The sequence below is a fragment of the Trachemys scripta genome, chromosome 10 (assembly GCF_013100865.1).
Source record: "Trachemys scripta elegans isolate TJP31775 chromosome 10, CAS_Tse_1.0, whole genome shotgun sequence".
Classification (NCBI taxonomy): domain Eukaryota; kingdom Metazoa; phylum Chordata; order Testudines; family Emydidae; genus Trachemys; species Trachemys scripta.
The window spans coordinates 46228230-46243630 of NC_048307.1; the positions used below are offsets into that span (position 1 = coordinate 46228230).

Sequence of the window (15401 nt, forward strand, 5' to 3'; positions counted from 1 at the left end):
GCATATATGGATGGAGGCCAATCAACATCTAAACTACAATGTTGCTTCCAATTACTTTTACTCAAATTGCTATCTATGTTGTGCTGAGTTGGTTAGCAGAGTGGAACTGCTATTGTCATGGCCAGATCACAGTGCTAAGCGAAGAGTATTGGCAGTTGCTGAGGGAAACCACAAACACAATCCAACAGCAATCAATACAAAACCTGGAATCCCAGCCAATGTAGCTGTCATACCAGTGACTGGGAACAGATACAGCTCACCATTCACTTACCAAAGTATGTGGAAAAGGAAACTGGATGTGACATGCAGTAAGGGAAGGAGCAGAGGAAAGGGTGACATGCCGAAGTATAGATCATGCTATTCAAGAAGACCCAATATCAGTGGTTCTCAAACTTTTGTACTGATGACCCCTTTCACATAGTCAGCCTCTGAGTGCGACCCCCCTTATAAATTAAAAACACTTTTTAATATATTTAACACCATTATAAATGCTGGAGGCAAAGCGGGGCTTGGGGTGGTGGCTGACAGCTCGCAACCCCCCCCCCCCCGTGTAATAACTCGCGACCCCCTGAGAGGTCCCGACCCCCAGTTTGAGAACCCCTGCCCAATATGCTTGCAGCAGGTCAGGTCAATGTTTTGTTTCTGGCTATGCTCTCACTATGTTAGCTATGTTGGACAGCGCTGGTGAACAGCTACTGGGTTTCTATTTGATCGAAATATTAATGACTCGTAGTTCTATTGCCAAAAGCTTATAAACAGGAAGAAACATGCCTGAAATACTTAGTCCTGCCTTGAGTGCAGGGGACTGGACTAGATGACCTCTTGAGGACCCTTCCAGTTCTATGATTCTATGAAAGGTTTCATTTGGCTCCTTACCTTTCCATGGATTTTCTTCATATGGGACACATAGTTTTCCCGATCAGGGTTCCATTGTGAACACTCCCTACAAGTCCAACCAACACTTTTTACGATGGGTTTTGATTCTGAGTTGTGTTCCACTCTTGTGTCCTTCCTTGGCAAAGCGGTATGGGAAGTACCATTGGCTACTGACAACTCCTTGGGTGGTGTAAGAACTTGGTTGCTGGATGTTGTCTGAGGCTTCGGTCGAAGGTTAGAGACATCCTCAGGATATGGGGGGAGCCCATGAACAGCCTGATTAGTAATAAGGGAATTGAGCATCAGAATCAAATACAGTTCAAATAACATAGCACTGAGGTACTCCTAAATCCCCACCAAGCTTCTGCCCCTGAAATAGGCTAGAAAGGTCTGACAGAAGAGTTGTTCGAGTAGCATTGCTAATAATTTATGATAATACAACACTTCTATATTTAGCTCCCCATCTTGAGATCTTAACATACCTTATGAACATGAATAAATTAATCCCCACTACCCTGCTAGATAGGTCAGTGTTGTTATATCATTTTTAATATGAGAAAATTCAGGCACATAGAAGTGCAGTGACTAGAGTGCAGAGCCAGTAAAAGAACCTTGATCTCATAACTCCCAGTCTTGTGCCTTAATCATTCATTCAAAGGCACAAAAGGTCTTTAAAAAATTGATTCCATTATCTAATCAGCAAGCAAAAGAACTTTACAATAGTTAGCTAATGGTACAAACAACATTTGGAAAGATCATTAAGTGGTCCGCCGAGACCCTCAGCAATTTTCAAGTGGTCTGCGAAAAAAAAAAAGTTTGAGAACCACGGCCATACAGTACGAACAACCTTGAACAACTTGCCAGGTGCATTATGGGTCTGGGGATTTGCCATTCCCCATGTAATGTGATGAACCAATACAAACAAAATATGATGACCAAATCCCTTCTTTTTATGTAAATGTAATGTACAAGGAACGTAAATCACAGAAAATATGAAATACCAGTAGAAACATAGATGTTTCTAAATGGAATAGGTTTCCCACTTTTCAATCTGTCCTCATTAGCTCTTTAAAATCTTCCCTCTTAGTTACACATGAAGTATTTAAAACATTTACACCTTTTTTTGCTTCAATATAAAACAACTGCCCCAATCACAAAGGTTTTTTTTTTTTTTTTTTTAAATACTTTGTCTCAATAGATAGAATAAACAACAGATGAGGTACCTGGCTGTATCATTACCTGATCTGCCTAAAAATGTCAGTGCTGTAAAAAGAAAGGTTACTGATCTTGTCTAGTAACTGGAGTTCTTTGAGATGTGTGGTCCCTGGGTAGTATTCCACTGTGAGGGTATGCATGTCTTCCACGCACCTGAGACAGGAAGATTTTTCATGCAGTGTCTGTTAGGCTTTGTCTACACTGGCAAGCAAAAGGCAAAACTTTTGTTGTTCAGGAGGTGTCAACAAATCTTTTGTTTTTGTGTTTATTTAACAACAAGCGCTGGTGCGAATAGCACTTTGTCAGCAGGAGCGCTCTCTTGCCAACAATGCTAATGCCGCTCGTTGGGGGTGGAAGTTTTTGGTCGATAAGAGCTCTCTCTTGCCGACAAACAGCAGCTACCCTGCATGCCTTTTAGTAGCATGGCTGTAACAGCACAGTTGTGCCGCTAAAAGCTGTATAGTGTAGACATAGCCTTGGTCTGTACCCACGCTCCTCCTCTCCTCATGCGAATCTGGACTGAGGGCAGAAGGGGTGATGTGAACCAACAGGCAAGAGGTTCTCTCTCTACCACAAGTTAATAAGTACAGAATCTGAAGCAGAGAGAAAGAAGGGTGGGGAGTGGAATACAGATAGTGACCACGGAACTCAAAAACTGTACTTGCTATAAAAGGTAAATAAGGCGGCTTCTGTGAGTGCTGTTCCCTATGTGTATTCCATTGCGGATGACTGACAAGCAGAGCCCATTGAGGAGAAGGGTGTGAGAACCTACGCAGTTCTGATGACTCAAGGACCACCAATCGAAAGGATGCATCAGCTGCAGAGACTTGCATAGTGCATAATGTCTTGTGAAGGCATGTATAGAGCTCCATACTGTTGCCTTACAGATATCAATGAGTCACACTTCATGAAGTGAGGCTAGGGAAGCTGCCTTGACTCTGGTAGAGTGGGCCCTCACACCTTGAAGGGGAGGGGTATCAAATGACTGATAGAGCAGAATACAGCTTGAAATCCACTTGGAAAATCTTTGAGAAGAGATCGCTTGTCCCTTCAACCATTCTGCCAATCCAGGCAATTTCCTAAATGAATTTGTTCTTTGTAAGTAAATGCCAATGCCCAGCACACACCCAGGGAAAAAGTCTCTTCTCCTCCCTTCATTAATCACAAGTTGCTCAGCAAAGAGAGGTGTATTGTCTGGTTTAGATGAAAGGTTGATGAATTTTGGGTGTAATCTCAATGAACCTTTCCTTACGGAAAATTGCGTAAACTGGAGCAACCATAAGGTCTCCTAGTTCTCCAACCCTTCTAGGTGACCTGATGACCAGCAGAAGGGAGACTTTCATAGATAGATAGGACAGCAAACATGTCAGCAATGGTTCAAACAGTTACTCGCTTAATGCTGAGAGGACCAAGTTAAGATCCCACGTGGGAGCACATTTAGTTTCAGGAGGGAAGGTTCCAAATGTGATGTTTTAGAAAATGTACAGTTGCTGGATGGGTGAAAATGAATGGTTATCAAGGGAAATGGCAGGCACTAACTGCCGCTAAGTGCAATCATAGGGAGCTAAGGGAAAGACCTGAGGTCTTCAGGGTTAGCAGATAGTCTAGAATAGTGGGAATGTCCAGCTCTTCTGGAGACATCTATTGATGCTGAACCCAAATAGAAAATCTCTGCTTAGCCAAGCAGAATTTTTTGGGGATTCCTTCCTGCTATTATTAAAGATGGCTTGAACTGCTATTGAACATGTCTGCTGTAGGTTCAATGCCCATCCAAGTACCAATCCTTGAGGTAGAGAGACTCCAGATTAGGATGTCTGATCTTGCCCCTGTCCTGTCTGTATCAAGAGGTCTGGGAAAAACTGGATACTGATGGGTGGATGTGCTGATGGCTGGAGAAAGTTGGGGAACCAATACTGTCTGGGCCATCTGCGAACAAGAAGGATGACCACTGCCCTATTCTGCAGAATCTTCCTGAGAGCTTAAGATAAGAGAGGAATGGTGGGAAAGGCATACCTTAAGGGTCCCACTGACAAGATTAGAAAGGCATCCTCTTTGGAGTCCTGACCTTGCGCCCCTCTGGCGCACTTTATCTTGGATTTCCTGTTTTCTCATGACAGTGATCCTAACAGCATCCCCGTGCAAGAGGGCAAGGGACTCATGTATCTGGTAGTGAGTTTCAGCTGGCCTGACCAGTTCAGTATACCCCAACTCATTAATATCATAACCTATATTTAAAAGGAGTCATGTAATATATCAATAGGAAGCCAACAACATATCGTATATACTCATTCATTAGCCCTTTCGTTTATAAGCCGACCCCTCAAGATGGTTAGGTAAAAATAGCAAAAACTCTATGACCCTTTCATAAGCCAACTCTATATTTCAGAGGTGGGCAAACTTTGGCTCCTGGCCCTTTAGGGTAAGCCTCTAGTGGGCCTGGACGTTTTGTTTACCTGGAGCGTTCACAGGCACGGAGCCCCTCAGCTCCCACTGGCTGGGAACGACAAACTGTGACCACAGGGAGCTAAGGGGCTCCGTGCCTGTGAACGCTACAGGTAAACAAAACAACAATGTATTAAATATTCAATTCAATGATTCCATAGAGTTTAAAATCATCAAATTTTGGTGTAGACCTGTTTATAAGCTGACCCCGGCTCTTTGATGTGCCACTTTTTTACCAAAAATATTTGGCTTCTGAACGAATATATACGGTACTTATTAATATTACTGGGTGGTGTATGAACAGAGGACAAATTCAAAATTACAAACATATTGGGAATTACGTTCTTAAAGTGTCTCTGCCAGGCAGGGCTGAAGTTACCCCACCCTAGATAAATGAATGTGATTCTGCCACCTTGAAGGTACATTGAAAGACAATGGGAATGTATTTATATAAAAGGTAAACAAAACCATGAAGTCAACAAGGGGAGGAGATAACCACTCAGCTTCATTGCAGGGGGAGGAGATTGCAAGAACAGATCAATTTGCATTTTAGCAAACACCAGCTGGGGAAGAAACCAGTATGGAATTTCCTTCACCATGAGACTCCAAATCTCATTCCTCACAACTTGAATGAACTTTACTTTTTTTTTTTTTTTTTTGGGGGGGGGGGGGGCGCGCTAACTTTCAGAAGAATCCATTTCAAAGGTGCACTGGACTATAAATGAGAAGGGCAAAGAACCCCAAGTTGTCTTTTACCTAAGACAAAAAGAACCAAGCACTCTGGACTTTGTGGGAGAAGTAATTGTAAACAGGGAACTGTCAGAAAGCGTTCCAGTGGGGTCATACAGGGTTCGGTTATTGGCCCTATATTATTTCATATTTTTATCAGTGACCTGGAAGAAAATTAAATAATCACTGATAAAGGTTGCAGATGACACAAAAAAAATCGGGAGAGTGGTAAATAATGAAGAGGACAGGTCACTGATTCAGAATGATCTGGATCCCTTTGTAAACTGGGTGCAAGCAAACAATATGCATTGTAATATGGCTAAATATAAATGTGTTCACATCTAGGAGCAATGAATGTAGCCCATATTTACAGAATGGGAAGCAGTGACTCTGAAAAAGATTTGGGTTTGTGGTGGATAATCAGCTGAACCAGTGTGATGCTGTGGCCAAATAGCTAATGCAAACATGGGCTGGATAGACAGGGGAATCTGAAGTAGGAATAGAAAGGTTATTTTACTTCTGTGTTTGGCACTGGTGCAAAAGCTGCAAGAATACTGTGTCCAGTTCTGGTGCCCACATTTAAGAAGGATGTTAATAAGTTGGAGATGGTTCAGAGAAGAGCCATAAGAATGATTAAAGCAATAGAAAGCCTGCTTTGTAGTGACTGAATTCCTTGAGTCTGTCTGTATCTATTTTGACAAAGAGAAGATTAAGAGGTGACTTGAGTAGTCTCTGAGCACCTATGTGGGGAACAATTATTTAATAACAAGCCCTTCAATCTTGCAGAAAAAACTCTAACATGATCCAATGGCTGGAAGTTTAAGCTAGACAAATTCAACCTGGAAATAAGGTGTAAATTTTTAACAGAGAGAGTAACTAACCATTGGAACAACACATCAAGCGTCATGGTGGATTCTCCATCACTGACAGTTTTAAAATCAAGATTGGATGTTTTTCTAAAAGATTGATCTAGGAATTATTCTGGGGAAATTCTATGGCCTGTGTTATACAGGAGGTCAGACAAGATGCGCACAATGGTCCCTTCTGGTCTTGGACCCTTGGAATCTATGGAGATGATAGGTTTCAGAGTATGGAGATGATGATACTCCTGTTGGGACTGGCAGTACTGCTAGATCTGGCTCTTCCTCCTCCCCTTCCATGGGCTGCTGAGGGAGCTCTGGCTGATCTCTGGGGGGAAGAAAGGGAAGGATGGATGGCGAGACTCCCAATGAAAGTGTACTGATTCAGGATATTGTAGTATGGATCCCATAGTCCCTTGTAAAACCAGTGAGAGGGATCCAATATAGGTTTGATGAGATCTTCAAGGCACAGTTTAAAAACAGTCCTGGGGGGAGGGTACCGCATCTTAGGAGGTCACGGCAGGGCCTAAAGCAGGGATTGGGAACCTTCAGCATGCGGCCCATCAGAGAAATCCGCTGGCGGGCCAGGACGGTTTGTTTACCTGCAGCGTCCGCAGGTTCGGCCGATCGCAGCTCCCACTGGCCAAGGTTTGCCGTTCCAGGCCAATGGGGGCTACGGGAAGCAGCGGTTAGCACATCCCTCGGCCCATGCCGCTTCCTGCGGCCCTCATTGGCCTGGAACGGCGAACCGCAGCCAGTGGGAGCTGCGATCGGCCGAACCTGCGGACGCTGCAGGTAAACAAACCGTCCCGGCCCGCTAGCAAGTTTCCCTGATGGGCCGCGGGCCAAAGGTTGCCGATCCCTGGCCTAGAGGATCCAGAACCTTCTATCTGGGATGACATCTCTTAATGGAAGTGATGTCAGTCCTTCCCCCATGTCAAATTCCTCAGAGGAGGAAAATGTGGGCTCCAGTTCCAGTGGCTGTGCTGCCAGTACCATCATTGTAGAAATGCCCCGACTGGTAGGAAGAACTTCTCTCATAGCATTCATGGAGCAATGGTGTCAGAATCTACCTTGTAAGGACCAGGCCCAATAGTCAGGGGCCGCTCCAGGCACCAGCGCAGCAAGCACATGCCTGGGGTGGCAAGCCGCGGGGGGCGGCCTGCTGGTCGCTGTGAGGGCGGCCATCAGGCTGCCTTCGGCGGCATGCCTGCGGGAGGTCCACCAGTCCCGTGGCTTCGGCGGCGGGGATGCTGAAGGCGCAGCACCGGCAGACCTCCCGCAGGCATGCCGCCGAATCCGCGTGGCCAGCAGACCGTCTGCAGGCGTGCCGCTGAAAGCCGCCTGACTGCTGTGCTTGGGGCAGCAAAAACCATAGAGCCACCCCTGCCAATAGCAGGCAATATTCTGGATCTAGAAGGATGATGATATCCTCTGAAGTGATGTACCTATTGCCAGTCATCGGTGTGAAGAGTCTTCTCCCTGTGTTCCTTTGAAACTGGCCCTTGGAAGCCAGTGTTTCATTATGAAAGCATGTGGATAAAAATGGAGCATGAGGTTCTCAGGTGTCCCTTGCCAGTATTGGTGGTTGTCCAAGCCTTGGCTCGTGTCTCTCCTTGCTCGGTACCAATGGTTCTGCTCCTGTCAACAGTGCCAATGCAGAGGCACCCTTATTTTTTAGAACCTCCGGGTTGTTACCGTGACCCCTATAGGCTCTTGAGCCTCCTGGGACCAGATGTGAAGTGTCACCTGATTTAGAAGGTGTCGGGTAAGCAGCCCTCCTCTTAGAGTGGGATTTCTCTTTAGGCTTCTGAAAGTGCTCCCTACCTTCATAGTAAGCCCGGGAAGAGTCTTGACGCTACCTTTCCTTGCCTCTGTATTAGATGTGCGAGAGGTAGGCCTTGCCCAATATACAGGATGGTGTTTGCCTGGTCTGGATCGAACTGAAGCTTCATAGTATTCTCCATTAGATGTCTTCTACATCTGAACTCCTGTTGATTGGGAAAGGAGTGGAAGATATGGCATTCAGGTACGAGTTTTTCCAAGATAGAAGAGGCTCCCCTCAAGGTCGTTGTTTACCAAGAGGAATTGGGGCAGGAAATGCCGTTCTTGAAGGTCAGATTCCTGGGCATAATCTGCATTCCATACCCGAGGTGGGAGGGGGCAGAAGGGAGTTGTTCCAAATTCTAACTGAGCAAAATAACTCAAACTAATACTTAACTACCAAAAGGTTTTATTTTACAATATTTACAGATTCAAAGTTGGAGGGACAGTTCTGGGGACACTGGAAGGTTCCATCTCAGATCATGTGGGGGCAGAAAGGAACTGGCAGTCAGGCCCCATTTAGACCAGAGCACGAGGAAAGAACAAGCACAGGTGTGGACCAAAGACAAGTCCCACCAACAGCGAGCAAATAGCTTGAGTTTCAGATGCATGGAGCACATGTGTAGCCCCACAGTGGAATATACAAAGGGACCAGCACTTGGAGTGCTGTGTCCAATTCTGAGTGCCACACTTTAGGAAAGATGTGGACAAACTGGAGAGTCCAGAGGAGAGCAACAAAAATGATAAAAGCTTTAGAAAACCTGACCTACGAGGAAAGGTTGAAAAACTGGGCATGTTTAGTCTTGAGAAAAGAAGTCTGAGGGGGGACCTGATGAGTCTTCAAATATATTAAAGGTGGTTATAAAGAGGATAGTGATCAATTGTTCTGCACGTCCACTGAAGGTAAGGTAGGATGTAAGGGGCTTAATATACAGCAAGGGAGATTTAGGTTAGATAGTAGGAAAAACTTTCTAACTATAAGGAGAGTTAAGCACAGGAACAGGCTTCAAAGGGAGGTTGTAGAATCCCCATCCTGGAGGTTTTAAAGAACAAGTGGACAAATACCTGTCAGATGGTCTAGGTTTACTTGTTCCTGCCTCAGCACAGGGGGCTGGACGTGATGATCCTTCAAGTTCCCTTCTAACTCTACATTTCTATGATTATATAACATCACTACTACATATTTTTGTAATAAAGTGAAATTTACTAGCGTTACCCAAACTTGTATAGTGAAATTTTACTTTACACCACGATGCCCCCTGGCAAAAATTAATTACATATATAAAATAAAACCCCACCACTTCCTTCCATCTCCTGCCCTTAGAGTCACTTCTGGCTGTATACAGACACACAAAAAAAGGTCTCTGTGCTATCAGTAAGTCAGATTCAGCTACCTACCTTGACATGCTGCATTAATTGCTGTTTCTGCATATACACTAATTGACACTGCGGACACTTAAATACTCCCACCAACAGCTTGTTGGCATTCTGTTGGAAGTGCTCCTGGAGCAGCTTCTTCTTGTTAAAGACAGTCTCACAAGAACATTTGTAGATAACCCTGGAACAATTTAAAAAAAAATAAAATTCATGCTCAGTTTATTAACTATTTTGAAAAGACACTAGATAGAAGAAATCTCTATGATTTAGTCTTGGAAAGGGAAGTTACTTATCAGTGAATGGAGTTTTTTCAATGTGCTGCCTGCACATACCCATGTTTTTTGGTTATACCCCAAACAAGCTGCAGAGGGTCCAGAACCCTTTGAAGCAATTACACCTCTACCCCAATGTAACACGACCCGATATAACAGGAATTCGGATAGAACGCAGTAAAGCAGTGCTCCGAGGGGGGCGGGACTGCGTACTCCAGCAGATCAAAGCAAGTTCAATATAAGGCAGTTTCACCTATAACCCAGTAAGATTTTTTGGCTCCTGAGGACAGCGTTATATTGGAGTACAGGTGTAGCTGGAGGGGATGAATGCATCCGGCACATATTGAGTGTTCTAAAAGGAGGATCTATTAAGCCCTGCATAGATTGGGAGGGTAACCATGGATATACAGAGGCAATTCATTCAGAGAACACCAGCTACCTGTTATTTTCAACCCAACCTGATTCCCCCTACCCATGCACCACAAGCTCTTTCAGCCATGGCTAGAGGGGAAGAAGAAGAGGTTGCAGAGTGGAGAACACAAGACAATTCTCCAGCTTCCTTAGGCCGTGGCACCCCCATCATCCAGAAGCCAGAGGAGGCAGTTGTAGTGCGAGCTCCTTGCCAGTAGATGCCATTCTTATTCATGGGCAGGCAGGGGGCTGCAGCTGAGACTCCTCACTGCAGCTGCTCAGCTCCCTCCCTATCTCTCCACCCCCAATCTTAGGAGACTCTGAGTTCAGGGCACGGAACTTTGGCTTGGCAGAGACCGAGCCCCTGACAAACAGCAAAAGCAGCAGCTTTTCCTCCTCCTCCTCTGAGGGCTTGTCTACATTACCGGCTGGTTTGACAGGCAGCGATCGATCCAGCGGGGGTCGATTTATTGCGTCTAGACTAGACGCGATAAATCAACCGTTGAGCGCTCTCCGACGACTCCGGTACTCCACCAGGGCGAGCGGCGCAGGCGGAGTCGACCGGGGAGCATCAGCCATCGACTTACCGCAGTGAAGACACTGCGGCAAATAGATTTAAGTATGTCGACTTCAGCTACATTATTCATATAGTTGAAGTTGCGTAACTTAGATCGATCTCTTTCCTCCAGTGTAGACCAGGCAGTGACGGGCAAAGGAAGGAGATGGGGGGTGGAAGTGGGACGGAATGTTAGTTCCAGAGCCATCCAGTGGCTAACACAGTTTACACAAAACATTGGGCAAACAGCAAACAGTGTAAATGCTTCCAAATGCTAAGGGCACTTACTGAGTAGTCTTGTGAGGCTCTTCTGGATGCTGGCTAGTAATATGGGCAGTGGTACTGTCTGCAGATTTGAAGGCCATTGGACAAAAAGAACATTTGTGGAAGACTTCGCAGTGTTTCTCGTGAATATGCGCTTTCAGCATAGCTAGCGACATAAAGACAACTCCACAGTGGATACACCTGGAAGGCAGAGGGAAAAAAAATCTGCATTACAAAACACCAAGCATTGCCTCTTTTCAACTGCCAAAGGGAAACACAAATGTGAAGAGTGGAGGGCACCACAGCATGGTGTTAGCTCTCATTTGACCCCCTCAGTAGTGATCTGGAAAAGGCAGAAAGCAGAATGTTAATGGAATTCATGAATCATAAGGCTTTGCCCATGCACTGAGGCATGGAAAGTAAGGGGTTAACTGATGCCGCTCCAAAATCATCGCAGGCATTGGCTAGCACCATCTCATCAGTCTCCCCCAGCTCCCTGTTTCATGTTAACTCAGCGATTGCCTGTGTGCACCAGGCCTGATGCAACAGCAGCCTTGTGAGTCCCTTGTGGAGCTCCAATTTCCTGCTCGGAGGCCTCCGGTTCGGTCTGGAGGTGGCGGTAGAGGGGGATAAAGACACTTCGCGTGTCCTGGCTGAGCAAACTGCGGGCTCCAGAGCCGTCCAGCTGGTATCTTGCACCAGCACTAAATTCCCGTTGAAAGGCTAAGGTAACAGAAAGCAATCCCACCCTATTGTTTTCTTCCCTGTCTCCCAAGAGATTGGAGGGATGGGGGAAGTTGATGGCCCTATCACAAAAACACCCTGTTTAAAATAACCCTATAACTTCCCCCTGTCCCCACCCCAAACCCTCATTGCAGCATCTGGCCACATTACAGCTCCAGGGCTCAGCCCCCCAGCCTTGTAACTTTATTTCCCAGCAGGATATTTATGGGAATGCTGGGAAATGTCCATCATCAGTGAGAAAAAAAATACAAAAGGAGCTTAGAGAAATTAACACAGGCAGGAAAGAGCAAAATGAGATTCAGATCAGAAAAGCAACCAATAGATCTGGGGAAAATAATCCAAATCACAGCCATTCAATGGGTGAAATACATTTGGAAAGCAGTAATGTCATAAGAAACCTAGGAGTGGGAAATTGTAAACACAATACAATACAGTTCAATATGCCAGCAATAAAGGTTGTTATGATTTTCAGATGGGATGTCATATGTCACCCTGTATACAACTCTGATGAGGCTGTCTTTCTAGTATTGCACTCAGCACCAGGCACTTCAGTACCAGAGACATGGAAACAAACTGGGGTAGAGAGGAGAGAGAGAAAAGAAACAAAAATAATGAAGGGCTTGGAAGGAATGATTAATGGAGAATACTTTTTGGCCGGGTAGGCAAGTGCCTGCTGGAAAAAGAGGAAAGAGTGGCCTCCAGGGATAGTACACCCAGCTCACCTCTCTGCATCTGGCTTTCTTCACAACTCAGGCTATGGCAACACTACAGAGCTTACAGTGGCGCAGCTGCATTACTGCAGCTTTGCCACTCTAGCGTTGCTAGTGCAAACATTCTAAGCAGATGCAAGAGAGCTCTCCCATCGACTTACTTCAGCCCCCACGAGTGGCGGTAGCTATGTTGGCAGGAGAAGCTCTCCTGCTGACATAGTGCCATCCACACCGCGCTTAAGTTGGTGAAACTTACGTCACTCAGGGGGGTAGCTTATTCACACCCCTGAGCGCCATAACTTATTCCAACCTATGCTGTAGTGTGTATATAGCCTAAAACAAACAAAGGGCAATTAATAGATCCCATTATACCATCCCCTCCATAAACTTATCAAGCTTAATCTTGAAGCCAGATATGTCTTTTGCCCCCACTATTCCCCTTGGAAGGCTGTTCCAGAATTTCACTCCTCTGATGATTAGAAACCTTCGTCTAATTTGAAGTCTAAACTTCCTGATGGTCAGTTTATATCCATTTGTTCTTGTGTCCACATTAGTACTGAGCTTAAATATTTCCTCTCCCTCCCTGGTATTTATCCCTCTGATATATTTATAGAGAGCAATCATGTCTCCCCTCAGCCTTCTTCTGGTTAGGCTAAACAAACCAAGCTCTTTGAGTGTCCTTTCATAAGACAGGTTTTCCATTTCTCGGATCATCCTTGTAGTCCTTCTCTGTACCTGTTCCAGTCTGAATTCATCCTCAAACATGGTAGACCAGAACTGCACACAGTATTCCAGATGAGGTCTCACCAATGCCTTGTATAACAGTACTAAAACCTCCTTTTCTCCACTGGAAATACTTCGCCTAATGCATCCCAAGACCCCATTAGCTTTTTTCATGGCCATATCACATTGGCGGTTCCTTCTCCTCCTCTGTTACTTCCAATTGATGTGTCCCCAATTCATAACCCAAATTCTTGTTAATCCCTAAATGCATGACCTTGCACTTTTCACTATTAAATTTCATCCTATTACTATTACTCCAGTTCACAAGGTCATCCAGATCTTCCTGTAGGATATCCCGGTCCTCTGTACTGGCAATACCTCCCAGCTGTGTGTCATCCGCAAACTTTATTAGCACATGCCCACTTTTTGTGCCAAGGTCAGTAATAAAAAGATTAAATAAGATTGGTTCCAAAACCGATACCTGAGGAACTCCACTAGTAACCTCCCTCCAGCCTGACAGTTCACCTTTCAGTATGACCCATTGTAGTCTTCCCTTTAACCAGTTCCTTAGCCACCTTTCAATTTTCATATTGATCCCCATCTTTTCCAGTTTAACTAATAATTCCCCATGTGGAACCGTATCAAATGGCTTACTGAAATCGAGGTACATTAGATCCACTGTGTTTCCTTTGTCTAAAAAAAATCTGTTACCTTCTCAAAGAAGGAGATCAGGTTGGTTTGGCACGATCTACCTTTTGTAAAACTAGGTTGTATTTTGTCCCAATTACCATTGACCTCAATGTCCTTAACTATTTTCTCCTTCAAAATTTTTTCCAAGACCTTGTATACTACAGATGTCAAACTAACAGGCCTGTAATTACCCGGATCACTTTCTCCGCCCCCCCCCCCCCTTTCTTAAAAATAGGAACTATGTTAGGAATTCTCCAGTCATATAGTACAACCCCTGAGTTTACAGATTCATTAAAAATTCTTGCTAATGGGCTTGCAATTTCATGTGCCAGTTCCTTTAATATTCTTGGATGAAGATTATTTGGGCCCCCTGATTTAGTTCCATTAAGATGTTCGAGTTTGGCTTCTACCTCGCATGTGGTAATATCTACCTCCATATCCTCATTCCCATTTGTCATCCTGCAATTATCCCTAAACTCCTCATTAGCCTCATTAAAGACTGAGACAAAGTATTTGTTTAAATATTGGGCCGTGCCTAGATTATCCTTAACCTCCACTCCATCCTCAGTGTTTAGTGGTCCCACCACTTCTTTCTTTGTTTTCTTCTTATTTATATGGCTATAAAACCTTTTACTATTGGTTTTAATTCCCTTTGCAAGGTCCAACTCTACATGGCTTTTGGCCTTTCTCACTTTATCCCTACATGTTCTGACCTCAATAAGGTAGCTTTCCTTGCTGATCCCTCCCATCTTCCACTCCCTGTAGGCTTTCTGCTTTTTCTTAATCACCTCTCTGAGATGCTTGCTCATCCAGCTTGGTCTACAACTCCTGTCTATGAATTTTTTTTCCCTTTCTTGGGATGCAGGCTTCTGATAGTCTCTGCAACTTTGACTTGAAGTAATTCCAGGCCTCCTCCACCTTTAGATCCACAAGTTCTTCAGTCCAATCCACTTTCCTAACTAATTTCCTTAATTTTTTTAAGATAGCCCGTTTGAAATCAAAAACCCTAGTCACAGATCTATTTTTGTTTATCCTTCCATTTAGTTTGAACTAACTCAGCGGTTTGAGGATTGGCCTGCTAAACCCAGGGTTGTGAGTTCAATCCTTGAGGGGGCCATTTAGGGATCTGGGGCAAAAATCTGTCTGGGGATTGGCCCTGCTTTGAGCAGGGGGTCGGACTATATGACCTCCTGAGGTCCCTTCCAACTCTGATATTCTATGATTGCTCGAACCAAGGTTGTCCCCTACTACCATTTCTTCTATGAGGTCTTCACTTCTCACAAAAACCAAATCTAAAATGGCATCCCCTCTTGTTGGTTCAGCAACTACTTAGTGAAGAGAAGAACAGGAGTACTTGTGGCACCTTAGAGACTAACAAATTTATTAGAGCATAAGCTTTCGTGGGCTACAGCCCACTTCTTCGGATGCATACAGAATAGAACATATATTGAGGAGATATATATACACACATACAGAGAGCATAAACAGGTGGGAGTTGTCTTACCAACTCTGAGAGGCCAATCAGAGTTGGTAAGACAACTTCCACCTGTTCATACTCTCTGTATGTGTGTATATATATTGCCTCAATATATGTTCCACTCTATATGCATCCAAAGAAGTGGGCAGTAGCCCACGAAAGCTTATGCTCTAATAAACTTGTTAGTCTCTAAGGTGCCACAAGTACTCCTGTTCTTTTTGCGGATACAGA

The 15401-nt window shown here is 44.7% G+C and overlaps 1 protein-coding gene across 7 annotated transcripts in view; it reads right to left on the reverse strand.

Annotated features, from left to right (window-relative positions):
* Positions 1 to 15401, reverse strand: part of ZNF592 (zinc finger protein 592) — an 87396-nt gene that overhangs the window by 16965 nt on the left and 55030 nt on the right. For all 7 annotated transcript variants that reach the window (XM_034783458.1, XM_034783454.1, XM_034783455.1 and 4 more), the window contains exons 4-6: positions 10851 to 11027; positions 9345 to 9504; positions 877 to 1152 (exon numbers count right to left, since the gene is read on the reverse strand). In XM_034783458.1, the coding sequence (XP_034639349.1) occupies positions 877 to 1152; positions 9345 to 9504; positions 10851 to 11027 (613 nt within the window). The remainder of the gene's footprint in view (positions 1 to 876; positions 1153 to 9344; positions 9505 to 10850; positions 11028 to 15401) is intronic.